The sequence below is a fragment of the Numida meleagris genome, unplaced genomic scaffold (genome assembly GCF_002078875.1).
Source record: "Numida meleagris isolate 19003 breed g44 Domestic line unplaced genomic scaffold, NumMel1.0 unplaced_Scaffold314, whole genome shotgun sequence".
In the NCBI taxonomy this organism is placed as follows: domain Eukaryota; kingdom Metazoa; phylum Chordata; class Aves; order Galliformes; family Numididae; genus Numida; species Numida meleagris.
This window is the reverse complement of record NW_018364549.1, coordinates 5,443-25,280: the sequence shown is the minus strand read 5'-3', so window position 1 is coordinate 25,280 and position 19,838 is coordinate 5,443. Positions and strand designations below refer to the sequence as shown.

The following is a 19,838-nucleotide window of genomic DNA, read 5'->3' as shown; positions in this document are numbered from 1 at the left end:
CTCACGCCCGCCCGCCCGCCCACCCGCCCCCCCCGGCCTTCCAACAGCTGCACGGCCTGCTGAAACTGTGCCCCAGTGCCTCACTGCTGGGGCAGTGAGAGCCCCCCGGAACACCCCTAGCAGTGGCACTTGAGCCGCACCGTCCCTCGGTCTCCGATGCCTCCCCCGGAACGTTCAGCCCCGCTGCGCTTCCCCCTGGCTCAGGCTCTGAGTCGCTCTCTGAGGCCTCGCCCAGCACCAGTGTGGGGGAAAGGGGGCGGCCAGAGGCAGCGAGAGGGGAACAAAAGGGATGAGGGGGGAGAACGGCCCCATCAGGCACGGAAACCACCGGCCACGTATCACCCCCGGCACTTTCTCCCGAGTCTCACAAGAATACCCTGCATAACAAGCCCGTGGCCTCGTAAGACCCCCATATCCTTCCCTCCTCACTCCCCTTCCCAGCCCCACGGGCGCCCCCATAACACACCAGACCCACCACCGAGCCCCGCAAGGACCCACATGTTTCCACCCCGAGCACTGGGCTACCCCAGCCCCGTACCACCGCCTCCCCAGCTCAAATGACGATCACCCCGTCCGCGTCGCGTCGAGTGACGTTACACCGCCCGTTGCCCAGACTTGCCCTCCCTCAGCACAGCAAGCCGGGCACCGCCACCCGGACTGCGCAAGCGCAGAGCGGAAAGCTGGGTGTGGTTGCCAATAAGGAGGAAGCGTGGCCTCTCTCTTCCAATCGTCCCTCTTCCAGGGCTTTGAGTGACAACCACAATAGCCAATTGACTCTGTAGCAACGAGTGGGCGGGCACGTGCGAGCGGCCGACAACGGCGGCAGGGCTCTCCCGGAAAAAAGAAGCCGGGGGGGGGGGGAAGGGGGTGTACGTATAACAGGCAACAGTGGGAACCAATGAGAGGGTCGGGCAGGGCAGACCAACAGGAGGGCCGGGGAGTCTCATTTGGTCCACGTGGTGCTGCTTTTCAAACCTGTCCAGGTACCTTTGGATGGCGTGCCTAACGGACTTGCGGAAACAAACTTTACAACCGGGGAAGGTTATAAAGCAGGTATGTTTATTACGGCGCTGCGCTCACCGGGTGCAAGGGGGTTATCCCCATCCTAGCTTGCACATCGAAAGACAGAAAACTTCCATATTTAAAGATCAAAATCATACATATTCATAGCATACCTGAGGGAGGGAGGGACTATTAGAATTAATTCTGAGAAATCATTATAATACGCTCCACCCCGGAGTGACACCCCTTGAGCATGCGTAGTGCCTCTTGGTGGTCGTCTTTGGGAGTCGTGGGGATGAAGGCCGTATCTCTTCCTCGCTGTGTATTCTTGACCTTGGCACAGTTGAAGAGGGTGATCTAGCTATGGCTGGTTTTCTTCAGGATGTAGTCTCCAGTTCAGTTCCAACGACCAATCAGCAGCTTCTAGCTTTCCTTGCCCCATTAACCCACATCCATCTTTTATTGTTTGTTTGAAACTACATTCTAACCCTTTCCTCCCTCACAGCACTGCCATCACTCGCTGCTGCAGAAGTCATGCAGCTTCTCACTGTGGTCCTTTCAATGCTGTGCGTTGTGACATAGGCACAGAGCTCCTGTCAGAGCAGCGCAGCCCCCAGCCCAGCCAGGCTGCCTGTGCCCTCTCCTGTCCTCCAGCAGTGAAGGTACTCAATGAGGGACCTAAGCACAGTGCCCGCCAGACCCACCTGCACAGGTGGGGAGAGAGGCACCAGGCCTTTGGGGCTCAGTAAGGGGGGGGCTCAGGGGGCCACAGGGTTGTTCTCTGCTGCCAGGGAAGAGGCTAGGACTGCTAAAGGCTGCCAAAGAGGGAGCAGGGAGTGGGCTCACCAATGAACCTCACAAAACGACCCAAGAGTCCCGTAAGTATGGCTGGCTCTACTGCAGGAGTTCTTCCATGCTGCGCAGGTTCTGCTGCAGCTGGAGGGAGCACAAGGACAAGGGGCAGGCAGACCTGCAGTCGGCTGGAGCAGTCTCTCCTGACAACACCCTCTTCTCATTTTCCCCAAGGCTGTTCTTATCTCCCAGACAGGAGTCCTGTGGTGCTGATGTTCAGAGAGAACTGCAGGCAGAGGGATCCCAGGGTGCTTAGAGCCTTCCATGCCGCCACCAAGGTGAGGATGGGCCAGAGTCTCCTTCAGCCTATCACGGGCGGGGATGGCAGAGGGGCTTGCAGGAGAGCCCCTGAGGCTCTGTGTGGGAGGGAAGGGAGCGAGGGTGCTGCTGCACACGGTGGGCTCTGGCCTGGAACAGCACAGCCAGGGACAGCTGCACAGCCCACAGCCTGGGCATGTGGTGCTAGCTTCTCCAGCCAGAGCCTGGGAATGTAGTCTTGTCCTTATCAAGCATACCTTGGTCTTCCAGGGTGTGTCTCAGCCACGTGCTTGAGGTCTTTCTGCTTCAGGATCTTTGCAATGACTGTGAAGACTTCTGCAGAGGCCTGTGGAGCAGCAAAAGCTGGCAGATGGCACCAAAGCCCATGGAAGGAGACTTGGTGTCCACTGCCTCTTAGTCAGGGTGCATTATGGGAAGTTGTTCAGGGGGACAGGGTGTGAACTGGGTTTGATGGCAAGGCAGGGAAACAGAGGCAGTAGTCCTTCCATGGGCTTCCCCAGGAGGATGCTTGGTCAGATCTCTCACAGCTTTTCTATGCTCAGGCTCCAGGTGGCAGAGCTCTGAACCTGGACTGCAGGGCTAGGGTCCCTTCGCCTGTACCGAGGGAGGAGGCCAGCCATGGTGGGCATGGCACGAGGAAGGAAAGGGAGCTGTGCCCTGGCTTCAGGGACTGAGGCAGTGCCACCCCAAGGGAACAGACATTCCTGGGGGCCAATTGCCTGCATCCCTGGCCCCAATGCCCAGAGCAGCTGTATGGTGTCAGCACACCCTTGCCCACACGACTAGCATATGCCATAAACCATGATTACAGGAAAAACAACAAGGGGTAAGAATAGCCAAAAGCCGCAGCCATACTGCAGTCCACATTTTAAATGCACCTTGTATCATACCCATCTGCTGCTTCTTGGATCTCACCTTTCTATGGCATAGCAGAGGAAGACAAAGATCATTGAGATCTTTGTCAAGCCAAGGAGTAAGCAAGTTACTTGTGAAAGATCACCTCCTCTCCTTAAGATTAGTTTTTTATTTTAACCCAAACCTTTACTGTACTGGCCAAGACAGTAAAAAAAACTGAACACATAGAATGGTTTTACTTGTACTGAAGACTGTCTAAAAACTTAGAAAGCTGATGACAGAAAATAAGTCCCTGTGCATAACGGCCACACCTCAAACTTACATCCAGCAGTAAGAATTCCCACAAAGATCAAACAACAACAACATGTGGAAGGGCATTTTGTAAGGGCTGGCACATTGGGTATCAAGGTACTCCAGGATTTCAGTCTCGGTAAGGTACATAAAAAACAATTGCCATCCATTTCAATCACCATTTATGAAGTCCAACTTTAAAAAAAAAAAAAAAAAAAAGAACCACTCCTTGATTGGTTAAGTGCTTATATTTTACAGCCTTGCAGACATAAGCACCACATTATAGAAATTTACCAAAAAAGTTGCAGTGGAGCTGAAGAGGACCTCTGTGGAGAAGGACCTGGGTGTTCCTGGGGACAACAGGTTGTCCATGAGTCAGCAGTGTTCCCTTTTGGACAGCAAGGTGTCCTGAGTTGCATTAAACAGAGGGTGGACAGCAGGTCGATGAAGGTGATCCTCCCCCTCTACTCTGCCCTGGTGAGGCTGCATTTAGAATACTGTGTCCAGTTCTGGGCTCCCCAATTCAAAAAAGACAGGGATCTCCTAGAAGGAGTCCAGTGGAGGGCCACAAAGGTGAAGAAGGGCCTGGAGCACCTCCTGTATGAGGAAAGGCTGAGTAACCTGGGGCTGTTCAGCCTGGGGAAAAGAAGACTGAGGGGGGATCTGATTAATATTTATAAATATCAGAAGGGAGGTGGGAGGCAAATGGATGAGGCCAGGCTCTTCTCGGTGGTGTGTAGTGATAGGACAAGGAGTAATGGCCTAACACTTAAAGAGTGGAAGTTCCGTACTCACATGTGGAAGAACTTCTTTATGGTAAGGGTGATGGAGCACTGGAACAGATTGCCCAGGGAGGCCATGGAGTCTCCTCTGCAGGTCTTCATGATGCATCAGAATGCCTACCTGTGCCACCTAGGGTAGGGTGCCTGCTTTAGCAGGGAGGTTGGAATCTTTCTCTTGAGATCCCTTCCAACGCCTGTGATTCTGCAATTCTGTGAATTAAGAACAGATCCGGCAAAAGACCAAGCACTAAAACCTTTGCGACTCTCAGTGATTTCTCCACAGGGCTTTGTAGTTCACTCTACATGGTTGGTTTGGTTTTTAGGGCCTGGGAACAGAAGACAGCACACTGATCAGACTGATGGTGTCCTGCTTGGAAATAGATATGCTGGATATCAGAAGAGGATTCCTGGTCATGTATGGAAAAGCTCTCTGCTCCCTCATGAAGGCAAATGTTTCAATGTTGGACTCAAAAAGTGGGATTTGCAGGGTGCCTTGAAGGAGGTGACCCCCACTTGACACCGACTGGGTATTCTCGAGCAGCTGAGATTAAGGAGAATTTACCAAAATGTATTGAAAATGTTCCTGAATGTTCTTAATTCTTAAATTGTCTAAAAGGATACAAAAAAAAAAAAAAGTGAAATAAAAAGTGTATGTCCTGAAATGAATCTAGCTTTAACAGAACTTAAAATTATTCACATTCCTTTTTTTTCTTCTCTCAGTGATTCAAATCACTCTCACTTTCCCTCCGTCCGCCTTCTCTCTCCACTCGACTTCTTACATGTTCTCCTTTTCTACTGCTGAACTTTTATCTTCTTCCTGTCTCTTCCCGTCTTCTTTTGTCAACCATTTCCCTGACACCTCTTCCCTTCCTTCTGTATTCTATCATTATCATCTTCTCTATACTGTCTTCCTCTCTTTTCCTTTATTTTTTCTGCACTCAGGGACGTGGACAGGGACTGGACGGGCTAAAAAGGGAACAGGGGCAGAACAGGGCCTAGACGGGGCTATGTCAAGTGCAGGAGAGGGACTCAAAAGGGACAGGACTGGGGACAAGGGCACTGCTGGGACTGCTGAAACTCTGTTGTGGTGAGGATGAAGGGATGCCTGGTGTATTTCCTGGATCATGGAAAGCAGAAGTTCATGAGGATTTCTCTCTTCTTATTTATTTTCTCCAAATAGCTTATTAATTACTATGAGTAGTGACTTTGGTTAATTAATGCTCTGATTGGGTAATGGCAGTTCCATTTTACCCTTAACTTATGCATTTTTGCTTGCAACACCCATTTGTATACTAATTGAGCCAGTAAAGCCTTTTTTAAACAGAATGCTTTAACCAAATCTGTACAGGCTTTCTTGTTTCCTTGCAAGCTGTCCCTCTGCCTTTGCATTTACCAGTAAATCCTATCAAATGAAGCAAATTTGGACACAGAATGTAGGAATTTGCAGAGGGGAAAATTAGCCTTGTCATTATATGGAGAGAATGCAGGCTTGCTTCAGCTTTTGCAGGATAATTCACCCCTCCCCCCCAAAATGATGTTAAATGCAATCATATTTAGATGTCATCGAATCACAGAATCTTTTAGGTTGGAAAAGACCGCTAAGATCATCAATTCCAACCCCAACCCATCCCCACCACGCCCACTAACCATGTCCCTCAGTGCCATATCTCCACAGTCCTTGTAAACCTCCAACTTGTTAACTTGTTCTCCATGAGTGTGGAGCACGAACAGCCTTGCTGCACTTTGTGTGTATGTTGCCTATAGACCTGGAGGTGGAGAAGCTGCCCCTGGTGTCTGCAGAAGGAACTCTAGCTGCCTCATAGTCTTGGTCTGTCTGACCTAACTAATGGGAGTGTAAATCATGAGGTTTATATGTCAAGCTCTTACTGTCATTGGAACGGTACCTGTGAAGGAATCACCTGTCCATAAAGTGTGTTTCATCAGCACTGCCTGATGCCTTTTACTGAGCTGCTTTGTTCTGGAGTCATATACCAAATCATGCCAGCACTGCCTGGTGGGACTCCTGGATAACACTGTGGTTAGAAACTCTGTTTTTGGTGCCTTTGTGTGATGTGAAATTCCCTACCAACCTCTGAAATACAATTTTCTCCTAAGCGCTGCGCTCCTGTCTGCTAAGCTGTGTGTTCTTATCACTACAGAATGTGGTCATTGTTTGCTTTTGCAGGTGTTTGTAACTGTTGGTGTGTAATGCTCTGAAGGCATCACAGACCACCTCCTTGTCTCCGGAGCACTCAGGGGCTTTTCTGAGTTGTGGGCAGGCCCCATATTGCAGCCCCACGGCTCTGCCTCACATCTGGTGATGGGCTGAAGCTGGTGAAGCTCCTGCCCCATGGAACAGCTCACAGCTCCAACGCAGCTCTGCCACCCTCAGTGCTGAAGAGGAGGCAGAGGTGCCTCCAAGCAATTAATGTGGTTCAATCAACCTTACACCTTGTGTGGTTCACTGTGCGAGGCCACCAGGAAGAAACGTGGGCACAGGTGATACTGCTGGGGGACACGTGAATGGCATCAAAAGTGACTGCAGAGCTCTTGGGGTGGTAGTCAGGGGCATGGGGGCCTAGGTGGTGCTGGGGAACAGGTGTGAAGAGGAGGGCACTGGTGGTGCAAGTCAGTCATTGGCTGCGGATCTGGTGCTGGTGGTAGGGCCTTGCGTTCTGTGGCTGCAGGACCTGTTTGCGGATTGGTATCTGCTTGAAAGAGATGGGACCCACCTTCCTAAGGGAGGTGCAGATATTTTTATCAGTAGGATGACAGCTTCACAAGAGAGGCTTTAAACTAAGAATGGGGAGGGCTGCTGAGTAAAGGGATGGGGTGATGTGGGGGGGAGGGACCAGAAAATCAGTAATATAATTAAGTGAGGACACCCCCAGCACTTGCAGATTCACAAGGAAATGCCTGAAGGCTCTGCTATGGAGAAATCCCCCAAAGCTCCAGAGGAGGTTCTGGTGGGTAACAGGGAAGCTGCTTGGATTGGGATGGGTGGAGGGATAGAGAGGGGAACAGATGGACAGAGGGATCAACAGATGAAAGGATTGTTGGAGGGATGGGTGGATGGAAGAACGGATTGAAGGATCATTGAATGGATGGAACAATTGTTGGATGAAAGGATGGACGGAAATATAGGTGGAAGGAGGGATCAACAGAGGAAAATATGATTTCTGGCCCAAAGACTAGTGTGCCTCCAGGCCTTGCCCCCTCCATGGGGACCAGTGGGGGTGGCCCTGGGTGTCTGGAAGATGGGTTCTTGCTATATGAGTCCCCTTCTTACAGGTAGGAATGGGTTGTATAGAGTAGAATGGGTCAGTGGGGTCCATTGCTCACCTATGAGAGTTTACAGGGCACAGTGGGGCAGGGTGGGGTCCCAAAACCCTCAGCTGAATGCCCTGTTTAAGGTGAGGAGACAATGAGGTAATGCGGGCCAGAGGGAGGGCCCCCTCCTTGTCCCCCTCCTTCACTACTATGATGTCAGTAGGGTAACAGCAGTTCTCAGGGTAACTGTCTCAACCCCAAACTGTTCTAGACTCCTCTCTGATGAGTTGTGAAGATGGTGCTTTATGGCCTTGTTCTCTCCAGGGATGGTTCATGCTACGATGCGGTGAGTCCTATTGGGCCAAATTACCAGTTTGGCACTGAAATCCAACTCCGTTCCTCTCCAACTGTATTCCCAAGGGATCCTCCTTCCCCACTCTCTTCCACCTCTGAGCTTCCATCTCCAACCCCCAAAATTCATTTTTCCAGTCTCCAAATCCATCTACCCTTTTACAGCAAGACTTCCTTTACACCCTCCAAATGCAAATCTGGCATTTCTAACTCCAAAATGTGTGCACCCTTCCTTTTTACCTCTTGCTTTCCACCTCCAACCCCAAATCTGGCATTTCCAACCCTAAAATCCATCAAATCTTTGTCTTGCTGTACAGTTCCAACTCCAAATCTGACATTTCCAGCCCCTAAGTTCGTGCACTCTTCCCTTTTACCTCTTGCTTTTCATCTCCAACCTCAAATCAGGATTTTTCAACCTCCATGTCCATCTAATCTTTCTGTTACTTTCCATCGCTAGCTCTGTATCTGTCATTTCCAACCCCAAAGGTCATGCACTCTCCCCTTTTACGTCTTGCTTTTTCATCTCTGACTCCAAATCGGGATTTTTCAACCCCAAAATCCATCTAAACCTTCCCTTTTCACCTCCAACCCCAAATCTATCACTTCCAACCTCAAAATACCTCAAATCTCTGTCTTGCTGTACACTTCCAAATCCAAATCTGGCATTTCCAACCCCTAAGTTCGTGCACTCTTCCTTTTTAACTCCTGCTTTTTTTATCCAATCCCAAATCAGGCATTTTCAACCCTGAAATCCACCTCCCTTGCTTTTCGCCTCCAACCCTAAATCTGGCATTTCCAGCCCCCAAATCCATGAAATCTTTATCTTGCTATACACTTGCAACTCCAAATCTGTCATTTCCAACTCCAAAGGTTGTGCACCCTTGCCTTTTACCTCCTGCTTTTCATCTCCATTCCCAAATCGGGCATTTCCAACCCCAGAATCAATCTAACCATATAGCATAACCTTGCTATACAAGGAGAGGAAGCAGCCTGGGAGGAAGAATGGTGTCACTGCACTCAGCCCCTTGAGCATGTCTCTCTTCCCTGATGGCTTTTTCAGCCTTCCAATGTACTGACTGTTGCTTTTTGCCTTGCAAACCCCAGCTGCACCCAGGCAGCCATTGGCTGCACATCAGCCTACCCTTGAGCCACGAGGAGTTCAAGTCTGTGTGGGATGGTGTGAAAGCAGCACTTGGAGTGGGGCAGGAGGAGAAGGCAGCAGGAGAGCTGCAGGTGAATGCACCTCTGGCCCAGAGCTCAGCCCCGAGGTGGGAAGGCTCTGAGCCATGCTGCGCTGCTTCAGCTCCAATGGCTTCAACTGTGTTATCACCAGCGTTGCGTGTTTAGTGTCAGAGTCCTGCAAGGGCACATTCCTGAGCCAGAGCCCGAAAGATGAGAGGCAGAAATTGTCTCTTTGCCATTGGGCCTGAGCTCTGCTCATGTTTGTAACAGCACAGGGGCTGAGGGGACACCGGGAGCGCAGAGCAGGGAGAGCCAGGCTGTATGTAGGCCAGGGCATGAAATCTTCCCACAGCAGATACATAACTGCTAAGGTTTCCCCCAGGTCTTCAGACTCTTGGATAAGAAGGCTCTGCAGCAAAACCAGCCGGGCACTACGGATGCTTTGAGGTTAGAAAGGGCAAAACGAATCAGAATCTTTTAATAGCACAAAGTGTGAAACACAGCACAAGCCATTTATTCCCTGTGTAGATGATCTTATTGAGGCATCTCCATGTCAGCGTTGAATACTGAGTGTGAACAGAAAAAAAAGGGAAGGGAGGGGAGGGGAATGGAGGGGAAGGAAGGAAGAAAGGAAAGGAGAAAGGAAGAGGGGAGGGGAGGGAGAGGGAGCCGAGAGAGAGAGGAGAGGAGAGAGGAGTTCCATTCCTCTGGCGCCATCCGAGAGGAATCCGGCAGCGGACCCCCACCATAGGCGCTGGGCCGCCCCTAGGCCGCCCTTAGCAACGTGATGCCGCAGGCAGTTGCGAGGGGCGGGGCAAAAACTGCTTCCTGCCGGCGGAGAGCACTTCCGGGGAAGCGCGGCACGTCGGCGCGAGAGCGGTGAGCGGGGCCGGGAGAAGTGGGCTGCGTCCTGGGAACGGGATTGGGACTCGTTTCGGGGGCATCGAGGGGCTCTCGGGGGAGGAGCTCCTGATGCTGTCGGCACCCAGAGGCAGGTCCTGGGTTGCAGACAGGCTCCGTGGGCTCGCGTGGGGTCTGGGTGCTGGAGTGCAGCCTGGGGCAAGTGGAGCGGCTCCCAGACGGCGCCACTGCTGCCTTCAGAAGGGCGGTGGTAGCCCCTTGCTCCGTCCTGCGATGGGAGCTCTTGTGCTCTGTGCTGGCGCTGTTGCTCTTCATTGTACGTCGAGGGGTAGCTGGCGTATTGCTTGCTTTCGTTCTGTGTTTCTTGCGTCGTGGTGGGCCTGGGAGATGCCGGTGGGGAAAGTGCAGGGTTGATCGTGGGGCCTGATCCTGCATGAAGGATGGCAACAGCATCTTCCTGTGGTGTCACCTAGCAAAGCCTCGAGGCAGAGCCTGAGCCCCCCGATTCTGTGTGGCAGCTCTGGGTGTGCTGCAGGAAGACATCCCTTTGTTTTCCTGTAGCTAACTTGCTGTAAAATCCTGATAGCAGCACAGTTAAGAAATAGTCAAAGTCAGCATGTGCTGTGCTGTCCAGCTGTTTTTTTACCTCCTCCTAATGGCGTATTCCAGAGAGACAGCAAGGCTTGTGGGCAGAGGCAGTACTTGGAGTTACAGCAAGTGCTGTGGGGGACAGGGGGCAGCTTCCTCTCAGGGAAAGGCGTACAAGTGTAAAGCTCTAAATACAGCCTAGGGATGCTGACTTCAGATAACGGCAGCAGGCAGTGTGCCTGATGCCAAGCCGTGACTCACTGGTGTTGTTTGATCCTTTTAATGTTGAACTTTAGCCAGCTGGTTTGCATAAGGTTTAACCTCCTGACTCTGCTGGGAGCCTTTTTTGAGTGGGGACATTTTTTTTCACTTTAGTTCAGCTACACTGATATCAGCAGAATGAGTGGTCTTCATGTGGAATGCAAGGGCAGTGTGCTGTGACATCTCTGAGCTTATGGCAGAGGTTGGTGGTGAAAGTGGCCCTGGTGGCTGCTGGCAGCTTACATGAGAGCTCATGATGTTGGTCACATCACTGGGATTAGTAATGCCCGAAACAGAAGTGAAGTGGGAAAAGGGAGGGTGGCTTGCAGAGTATGAGGAAGGGATTTTGTGTTTTCATTGAATACATATCCGTTCCCTTTTCTGATTTTTTTTTTTGCATGTTGGTGTTTCAGGTGTCTGAATAAGGACTACCCGTAGGAATTTGTACCAAGAAAACCCCCGTTGAGGAATGAAGCAACACGCCCTTGTGCTGTTTGATTGAGGGAGTGGGCATGAATGAAGGTTTGTAAAGATGTAGTTGATCTGGATTTCACTTACCAGGACAAGTCAAGGCTGAAGTTTTCTGTGATTCTGTTTGTTGCTTCAGAACTGCTGCCTTAGTGGATTGGAAGGAGGGAGAGGGAGATTTTAAAACTGAAAGCGGTGAGGAGCACATCACATTTCTGCCTGCTTTGTTGACACTGTTATAAGTCTTCGGGTCCACAGTGAGGCTATCCTATGTCTATGCCTATGTCCTGATTCAAAGGCAGATTTAAATCTAGTCACACCCCATCCCAGGCAAATACTTATCTCATCTGGTCTTCTGAATCAGCAGCGTCAGGGATTTCACAGTCTTTGTATTGCAGTGGCTGGCAGTCTTTGCAGTTGGGAATGTCCTCCTGTCTTTTTATATTCAAAATAAAATCCCATCCTTGAGCTGCATTAGAAGCAAACCGTGATATCTTGTGGAAGAAGAAAGGGCACTGGAACAGGCTCCCCAGGGTGGTGGTCATGGCACCAACTTCCAGAGCTCAAGGAGCATTTGGACAATGCTCTCAGACATAAGGTTTGCATTTTGGTGGTCCTGTGTGGGGCCGGGAGTTGGAGTTGGTGGCCTTTCTGGGTCCCCTCCTACTTTGGCTGTTCTCTGGTTCTGTGACAGCCTGCACTCCGCATCAGATCAGTGCCTGTTGCCCTGGTTTTCCCTCATCCCCTCCTAAGAGAAAGCGCAAAGAGGAGAAGCTCTCTGGGAGCTGGCAGACGCTGCCCGGACTGATGTAGCCAGACCCAGCACTGGCCCTGCAGCAGCTCCACCCCTCGGCAAGGAGCCGCAACACCACCACATGCCTGTCTCCTCACTGCAGCTGAAGTGTTCCTGGGCTCTGGGTCTGACCCACAAGCACCTTGCTTAGCATGCGCTTAATGTTCTGCTGACAGTTCTCTGCCCCAGCTGCTGCCTCGCAGCTGCCTGCTTCATCCCAGGAGGAGATGTTCACTTGCCATTGCTGAGCATCTGCAGTAGGTAAATGACGCAGGCTTGCAGTGACTGACATCCTTCCAAGTATCTGGGCATTCTCTGAAAATTGTGTCCTGCAATACTTACCTCCATGTCTTTGTCACCAAGGCTCGCTAAGATGACATAGCAAATACTAGATAGGTTATTTGGAATTTTTTAATGCAAGGGCTTTATAAATCAGGCGAGTAACAAACACCCTTGTTGAGGAAGGTTGTTCGCTATAACATATTTCCTCAGAGGCTTTGAAACTTTTGTTCAAAATTCAGATGGACATATTCACTGTAGTTGAGGGTTGAATCTCAAAACCTGACATGCAAGAAGAGGTGCTAGATGCTAACATGGAAGCCAGAGCTTCTGTCTCCCAGGGGGCAGGCGTAGTCAGGTCCACTTTGGAGCCTCCTGTTCTTCGCGCTGATCTTGGGAGACCCCTCAGCGTGCCATTGCATGCTGCGAGTCCCAGCCCCAAAAGATTTCCTTGTGGAAGAAGGGAGAGGGTCAAGGAGGCTGAGGGCCCATTTCTCGGGGCCGGCTCCTCTGTGCCCTCTTGCTTGCTCGAGAGAAGGGCTGCCCGCTCAGCCCAGGGGGTGCCTTCTACCTCCCCTTGCCTTGTCCTGTGCCGAATGCCACTCCCAGCTGTGCAGTTGCCATCATAGAACTTTCTACATGTCACAGTTATCACCTTGGTCACTGCTGCCCCACTCCATGCACTCACCTCTCCTCTGGGCAGTTGACAGCAATGTCCGACTCTAAGAGAGTGAGGGGTGAGGATTGCCGTGTTTTAAGTGACAAGAGGGAGCTCCGGGCCCCAGAATCAAAGCGCAGGAGGGAGCTTGCCATGAGCAGCAAGTGGAGAGGAGGAGGAAGAGAGTCCGTTTCCATTGTGCCTGGACCAGTGCTGAGACTGACACTGTGGAGCCATTGGAGGTGTATCTGCCTCCAGATGAACCGATGGAGGTGAATCTGCCTCCAGATGAAACTGAACCCATAGACGTGGATCTGCCTGCAGCACAGCTGGCCTGGCACCACACCACCGTCCCAGGCCCTGCATTGGCGTGGTCACAGCAGCACCATCTCTGGTCCAGGTGCTTGGCTCCTTACCCACCACTGCACAGCTCCAGCGCCCCGCATTAGCTGGGAGGCACTGATTAACATTTGCTCCCCCTCCACCTTGTTGCTCCTCCTTGGAGCCTTCTCCAGAGTCAAGTCCTGCAGGCCCCCAGACCCATCTTACTCCTGTAGGAGTTATGTCCCAGTCCATAGTTTTGTTGTTGATTTTAGAGTTTAGTTTTAGTGTTAGGCATAGATTATATTACTTTTTGTATCTTAGCATTAGGCATAGATTACTGTTTGTCTTTTAGAGTTAGACATAGATTATTTCTATAAACTAGAGGTAAACAGTACTCATTCGGTAAGCACAAACCTGAATTATCATCCGAAGAAATGAGTACAACTGCCATAACAATGGAGGTCTGGTGATGTCTCTGATTAATTGAATTTCCATCTTGTGACTTTTCTGTTGCAGAATATAGAGGAACAGAGTCTATGTGACTGAGAAACTAAGTTGGGACTCAGGAGTACAATATATAACTGTGTCACAAACTTCCTGTGTGACCACTGCAAGGTAGGTATGCCTTCCTGCAACCGTGTGCTAAAGCAGTGTTGTTGAAACACAGCTCGTTCCACTGTCTTCAACAGATCCACTTTCTGCATGCTTTATTTCAACAGTTGGTGTTGTACAATGTCTAACAGCAAGGCTATGAATATATACACAAGGAACGTGAAAGTTTATAACATTCATTTTAATATTTTTAATAATAATAATTTTAATATGAATAAAACAGTCATCATGAAAGTGCGATCAACCTCAGGGATAAGTTTATTCTTGCATATTAAAGCTTTTCTCTTACTGTATGTCCATCTGCCCTATTTTGCTTATCTTCCCCTCACCTTCAAGTGGACCAGTACTCAAGTTTGAGGACTCTTTTCCTAGGCAGGCGGTAAAAGACAACTAAAATGCAAGTTTCGTGTCCCTCTTTGTTATTGGGTCAGTAGACCAAGGATATCTTCAGAGTACTTCTCTAAGTTAACCTGTAAATTTTTGCTAGCAGAAAGTAACACCAGAGTGCATGACAGAAATAATGACTCTTCTTTCCCTCTTGTAGAAACCAGCCTCCCTAAGAGCACTAGAGCAGCAGGCTGTCTGCACTATGGCTGCTGAACTGCATTTCTCCCCACCTGAAATCCCTGACCCCACACTGGTGGAGAATGTGCTGTGCCACAGACTCTTCTTTGGAGCCATTTTCCAGCTTCTCTGTGTGTTAGCCTTAGTCCTGCCAGTTTCAAGGTCCCATAAAACAGTAAGTAGTGCTGTCTGATATTGATACAGAAAATAGGATGGGAGGGAACATTTTGTAGCTGTTGTCTACAGTACCCTGCCCCGGCATTGATGACAGTGCCATTAGTTTGTTCTGTCCTTCCTTCTGTGTGCAAGCTGTTCCTGATGGCACACAAGAAGCCTTTAGGTCCAAGCTTGGCTTATCATCCTGCTGCTGATCTGCCCTATTAACCACCAGGCAGTGTCCCCCTTTGCAGAGATTGCCTTGCAGGAAATGACTTTAGACTCTAGTTTGCATGGGATTTTTGGAAACAAGACACAGGTGAAGTTTCTGGTATGCCCTAATGTGAGGAAGGCAGTTTCCAGTACTGGCAGCCAAACCTGCCCAGGCTGGTGACCTGAGCTCCCAAAGTGAGCCGTTAGGCAATTGTTAAAAAGTTACCTGACTGTTTCTGAATTGATTCTTGTAGGACTCGGACAGTTTTGAGTCTAATACTTGGGAGACAGTGAAGAAACCGAAGGCAAGTGCTGCACAGATAAGTAAGAAACCCAAGAAGAAAAGCAAAAAGAAACGATAAGGGCTTGACCGATAAGCCTCAGAAGACAAAAGAATCAACTGTAATGCTTCCTCGGAGATGGCACCAAAGGCAACTGAATATGTCATCCAGTTTTCTGGCATTGCCATGCTTTACCTTTTGTGGACAGTAGAGAGGAACTAAGAAAACTGGAAGGGAAAGGCTTCTGATGCATTACAAGCAAAGAGGACTTCTTATAAGCAGTGACATGATTCACATGTGACATGATTCACATGTCAGTCACCATCCAGTGTAGTATAAGACTGAAATATGGCTAGACAAGACTGGAGAGAGAGAGGTGGTGACGTAGCAACAGAGTCTCTGTAAGGCATCTTGAGCTTCCTGATGCCAGCTCACATCTTGGTTTGTTTGACCACAAGTGAGTCAATGGGATGAGAACTTGCTGTGTTAGGGCCCTCCACGGCTCGGAGTGGCTTTGAAGGAAAGGGTTCTGTGGCGGGGCTGCAAGTCTGCCATCCTTTTGCATACATAGACTGCCATCCTCAGTTGACAAGTGCGTTGTGAGCCCAGGTACAGTAGCAGTGCTGTGCTGCACCTGTTCTCTACCAGAAGCCTAACATGCACCTTTGCTGAAACCGTCAGTTTGAGAAGGGCCACATTTGCAGCTCTCCCTTGCTGTTGGTGGATGAGACAGGTGGGCAGCACGAGGAGAACAGAACAAAGCATGTGAGGCAAAAGCACTCCAAAGTTGCTTGGAGATCTCAGGACAAAGAAACATGACAAAAATTTCCCACGCAAACAACGAAGACCAATATCACACTATGAATTTCCATGAATTAGAATGGTAGTTGCTTTACCTAACTCTGTCCTTCTGCAGGTTCCCTAAAGGTGGGTTCTGTTGCATTCTTCTAGCAGAAGTACAAGTACTGAAAGAGTAATGGCACACGTTACCCAAAATACAGGAGTGCTTCCACAGCCAAGAACTGGATACCAGCCGGATACCAGCCCCACCTTGAGACTGAGATCTGGGCCCAAGGCATGTTCACATGCAGCCCTCCCACTGCCCTCTCCTCCTACCCCACTCTGAGCGCTGCTCTTCGCAGCATCCCACCCAGACTTGAACTCCTCATGGCTCAAGGGTAGGCTGATGTGCAGGCCATGGCTGTACGGGTGCAGTGGGGGTTCCCAGAGCAAAGAGCAACTTGTCAGTAGATTGAAAGGCTGAAAAAGCCATCAGGGAAGAGAGACAAGCTTAAGGGGCTGATTGCAGGGATACCATTCTTCCTCCCAGGCTCCTTTCTCTCCTTTTTTTTCTATCAGTCTTTGGAGAGCAAGGTGATGCTCACAGTCTCACTCGCAGTTACAGTTTGGCTGAAAGGCCACGAGCTGGGAAGACCAACAATGAAACATGAGAAAAGCAGCTGAATTTCAAGGGAGAGACATGAAGCTGATGATTTCATTGCCCTGCAATTGCCAGCCCAAGCAAGGGACGTTTTGACCAGCTACTGAAAGAGGCAGCACCATTTTCTAAAAGTTACCTTTGTTTTTATTTTAAACAAAGGTATTTTGGTTGTATTTAGTATATATTTCAACAGAAAATAAAATATTTGGGATACTGGTCATTACTAAAGACATAATTTCAGTTAATAAACACTTTCAAGCCTGTTTGTTTATACAAACAGGTATCAAATAGTTGGGACTGTGCTGTATTTCCAGCTGGTTCCTACTTCCCCTCACAGAATGAAACCCTAATGTCCAGATTTCCGCTTAGCAATGAGTACTTCAGCCTCTACTCAGAGAGAAGGAGAAGCCTGATTCTGTGCCTGCATCACCACCTCTCTCTCTCCAGTCTGGTCTAGCCATATTTCAATTTAATACCAGATTGTTTACTCCCTTGCTTTACTGTTATTTCCCATCTTTTCCCAACTTTTTTCATACTTTCCCATTTCTGTTCCTCCTTCTCCCTTGCTTTTCCAGCTTTTCCCCAAATTTCCCTCCTTTTCCCATGCTTTCCCACTTACTCCCTCCTTATCTCTCATTTCCCCATGCTTTCCCATCTTTTCCCTCATCCTGTGCTTTCCCAGCTTTTCCCTTAATTTCCCATGTTATCCCACACTTAACCATTTCTTCCCTCCTTCTCCCTTGCTTTCCCATCTTTTCCCACTTTTTCCCGTGATTTCCCATTTTTTTTTCTGCCTTCTACTTTGCTTCTCATCTTTTCACATCTTTTCCTACATTTTTCTCCTTTTCCTATCTTTTCTTTGCTACACCTTTGCCTTCCTGTCATTTCCCACCTTTTCCCAACTTTTCCAGTACTTTCCCATCTTTTCCCATTTTTTCCCTCCTTTTCCCATGCTTTCCCATTTTTCCCCTTCTCCTTTGTTTTATGGTCTTTTCCCACCTTTTCCCACATTCTCCCATGCTTTCCATTTTTTCCCTTTAACTCCCTTGCTGTCCCATCCTTTCTCATCTCTTCCCGTGCTTTACCATTTTTTCTTTCCTTCTCCCTTGCTTCCCTGTCATTTCTTATGTTTTCCAAAATTTTCCTTTCCCGTCTGTTCCCATCTTGACCCAGCATTTCCCATGTGCTCTCACAGTTTCCCATCTTTTCCACTCCTTTCCCATCTTATCATTTTTTTCCTTGATTTTCCTTTGCAGTCTATCTTTTTCCCACCTTATCCCATGCTTTCCAATCTTATCCCAATGTTTCCCTCTTTTTACCATGGTTTCCCATTTTTTCCCTCCTTCTCCCTTGCCTTCCAATCTTTTCCCATCTTCCCCAAATTTTCCCATGCTTTCCCATTTTTTTCCTTCTCCCTTGCTTTCCTGTTATTTTCCATATCTTCCCAACTTTTCCCACTTTTTTTATGCTTTCCCAAGCTTTCCCACAATTTCCCACCTTCTCACATCCTCTCCCATTTTCCCCCTCCATCTCCCTTGCTTCCAAGGAATTTTCCATCTTTTGCCAACCTTTCCCATCTTTTGAATTTTTTCCTTGCTTTTCCTCTGCATTCCAGCTTTTTTCCACCTTTTCATATGCTTTCCAATCTTTTCCCAAAATTCCCCATTTTCCCACGTCTTCCCATTTTTTTCCCTCCTTATCCCTTGCTTTCCTGTCATTTCCCATCATTTCCGAATATTTCCCTTGCTTTCCCATCTTTTCCCAAAACTTCACACCTTTTCCCATGATTTCCTGGTTTTTTTCCTCCTTCTGCCTCTTTGCCATCTTTTCCTGTAATTTCCCAGCTTTTCCCAAGCTTTCCATTTTTTTCACCCCTTCTCTTTCCCATCTTTACCCATTTTTCCCACCTTTTTACATGCTGTCCCATTTTTTCCCTCCTCCTCCCTTTCTTTCCCAGTTTTTCCCATGCTTTCCTTCCTTTTCCCATGCTTTCCCCTTTATTCCCTCCTTATCCTTTGTTTTCCCACCTTTTCCAGTTTTTTTTCCATCTCTTTCTAAGTTTTCCCATTTTTTTTCTTTCATACTCCCATGCTTTCCTGTCATTTCCTATCTTTTCCCAACTTTTCCCCTACTTTCCCATCTATGCCCAGCTTTTTTCATGCTTTCCCATTTTTTCCCTCCTTCCCCTTTGCTTTCTGGACTTTTCCCATCTTTTCCTACATTTTCCTATGCTTTCCCATTTTTTCCCTTTTTCTCCCTGGTGTTCCTGCAATTTCCCATCTTTTCCCCAAAATTCCCATGCACTCTCACAATTTCCCGTCTTTTCCACTCCTTTCCCATTTTTTCAAATTGTTCCATTGATTTCCCTATGCACTGCATCTTTTTCCCACCTTATCCCCTGCTTTCCAAACTTTTTCCAATATTTCCCTCTTTTTACCGTGCTTTCTCATGTTTCCATTCTTCTCCCTTGCTTTCCCATCTTTTCCCATCTTTTCTCTGTTTTATGCTTTCCCTTTTTCCTTTCCTTCTCCCTTGCTTTCACATCTTTTCCCATGTTTTCCCTCCTTTTTCCATGCTTTCCCCTTTATTCCCTCCTTATCCCTTGTTTTCCTGTCTTTTCCCATTTTTCCTATCTTTTTTCCATGTTTTCCCATTTTTCTTTCCTACTCCCTTGCTTTCCTGTCATTTCCCATACTTTCCTATCTTTTCCCAACATTTCCAATCCTTTCCTATCTTTTCAAAATTTTACCTTGCTTTTCCTCAGCAATCCAGCTTTTTCCCACCTTTTTGTACGATTTCCCATCTTTTCCCAAAATTTCCCATATTTTCCCATGTCCTTCCATTTTTTCCCTCCTTCTCCCTTCTTTCCCATCTTTTCCGATATTTTCACATTATTTCCCAGTTTTTTCCCTCTTTCTCTTTTGCTTTCCCACCTTATCCCATCTTTTCCCACTTTTTTTTCTTCCTTTTCCATTTTTTCCCTCCTTCTCTCTTCCTTTCCCAGCTGGTCCAATGCTTTCCCATTTATTCCCTCTTTATCCCTTGTTTTCTTATTATTTCCCATTGTCAACGGTTTACGGGCGTTTGGCCCGGTTCCGTGATGACGGGGACGGGGGATCCATGGGCCCACGCCCCGGGAAAAGGGAAAAGGGGAAAAGGGTAAGGAGATGGCCCTGAGAGCAAAGAACAGCGGCAACAATCTGAGGAGAAACAAACTAATTTACTAAATAAGATATCGGAATGCAAAACAACACACTATAATACAATATAATTACAATTTAAGCTGATAAATCCAGTACAGAGAGAATGTCCCAAAATCAAGGTAGGCCTTACTCTACTACCGACGATAAGACGGCTGGAGAGCGAGGTGCTGCCAAGATGAGAGACGGCGGAAAAGAGGATGAGGTTTCGTGATCTGCTAGCTTTTATACTGCGAGCTTTTATCTTTTCCCTCCAGCTGGAAAAATGGTAACAG

At 48.6% G+C, this 19,838-nt stretch overlaps 1 protein-coding gene across 9 annotated transcripts; it reads left to right on the top strand.

Annotated features, from left to right (window-relative positions):
- The first annotated feature begins 801 nt into the window (after positions 1–801).
- LOC110391168 (protein MANBAL-like) lies at positions 802–19,523 on the top strand. Of its 9 annotated transcripts, none has more exons than XR_002433996.1 (8): positions 802–1,053; positions 1,508–1,664; positions 1,794–1,880; positions 2,051–2,132; positions 4,385–7,677; positions 10,988–11,096; positions 13,613–13,711; positions 14,253–14,302. XR_002433996.1 is itself a non-coding variant. In XM_021382927.1 (5 exons), exons 4-5 carry the CDS (start codon positions 14,298–14,300, stop codon positions 15,001–15,003), a joined length of 258 nt encoding a protein of 85 aa, XP_021238602.1. In that variant the 5' UTR covers positions 7,050–7,677; positions 10,988–11,096; positions 13,613–13,711; positions 14,253–14,297; the 3' UTR covers positions 15,004–19,523. The 9 variants fall into 9 exon arrangements, 2 of the variants coding, with proteins under 2 accessions (XP_021238602.1, XP_021238605.1); XR_002433993.1 differs by having other exon boundaries at positions 2,029–2,132; XR_002433991.1 differs by lacking the exons at positions 1,508–1,664; positions 1,794–1,880 and having other exon boundaries at positions 2,047–2,132; positions 4,385–6,560; positions 7,603–7,677.
- The last annotated feature ends 315 nt before the right edge of the window (positions 19,524–19,838 follow it).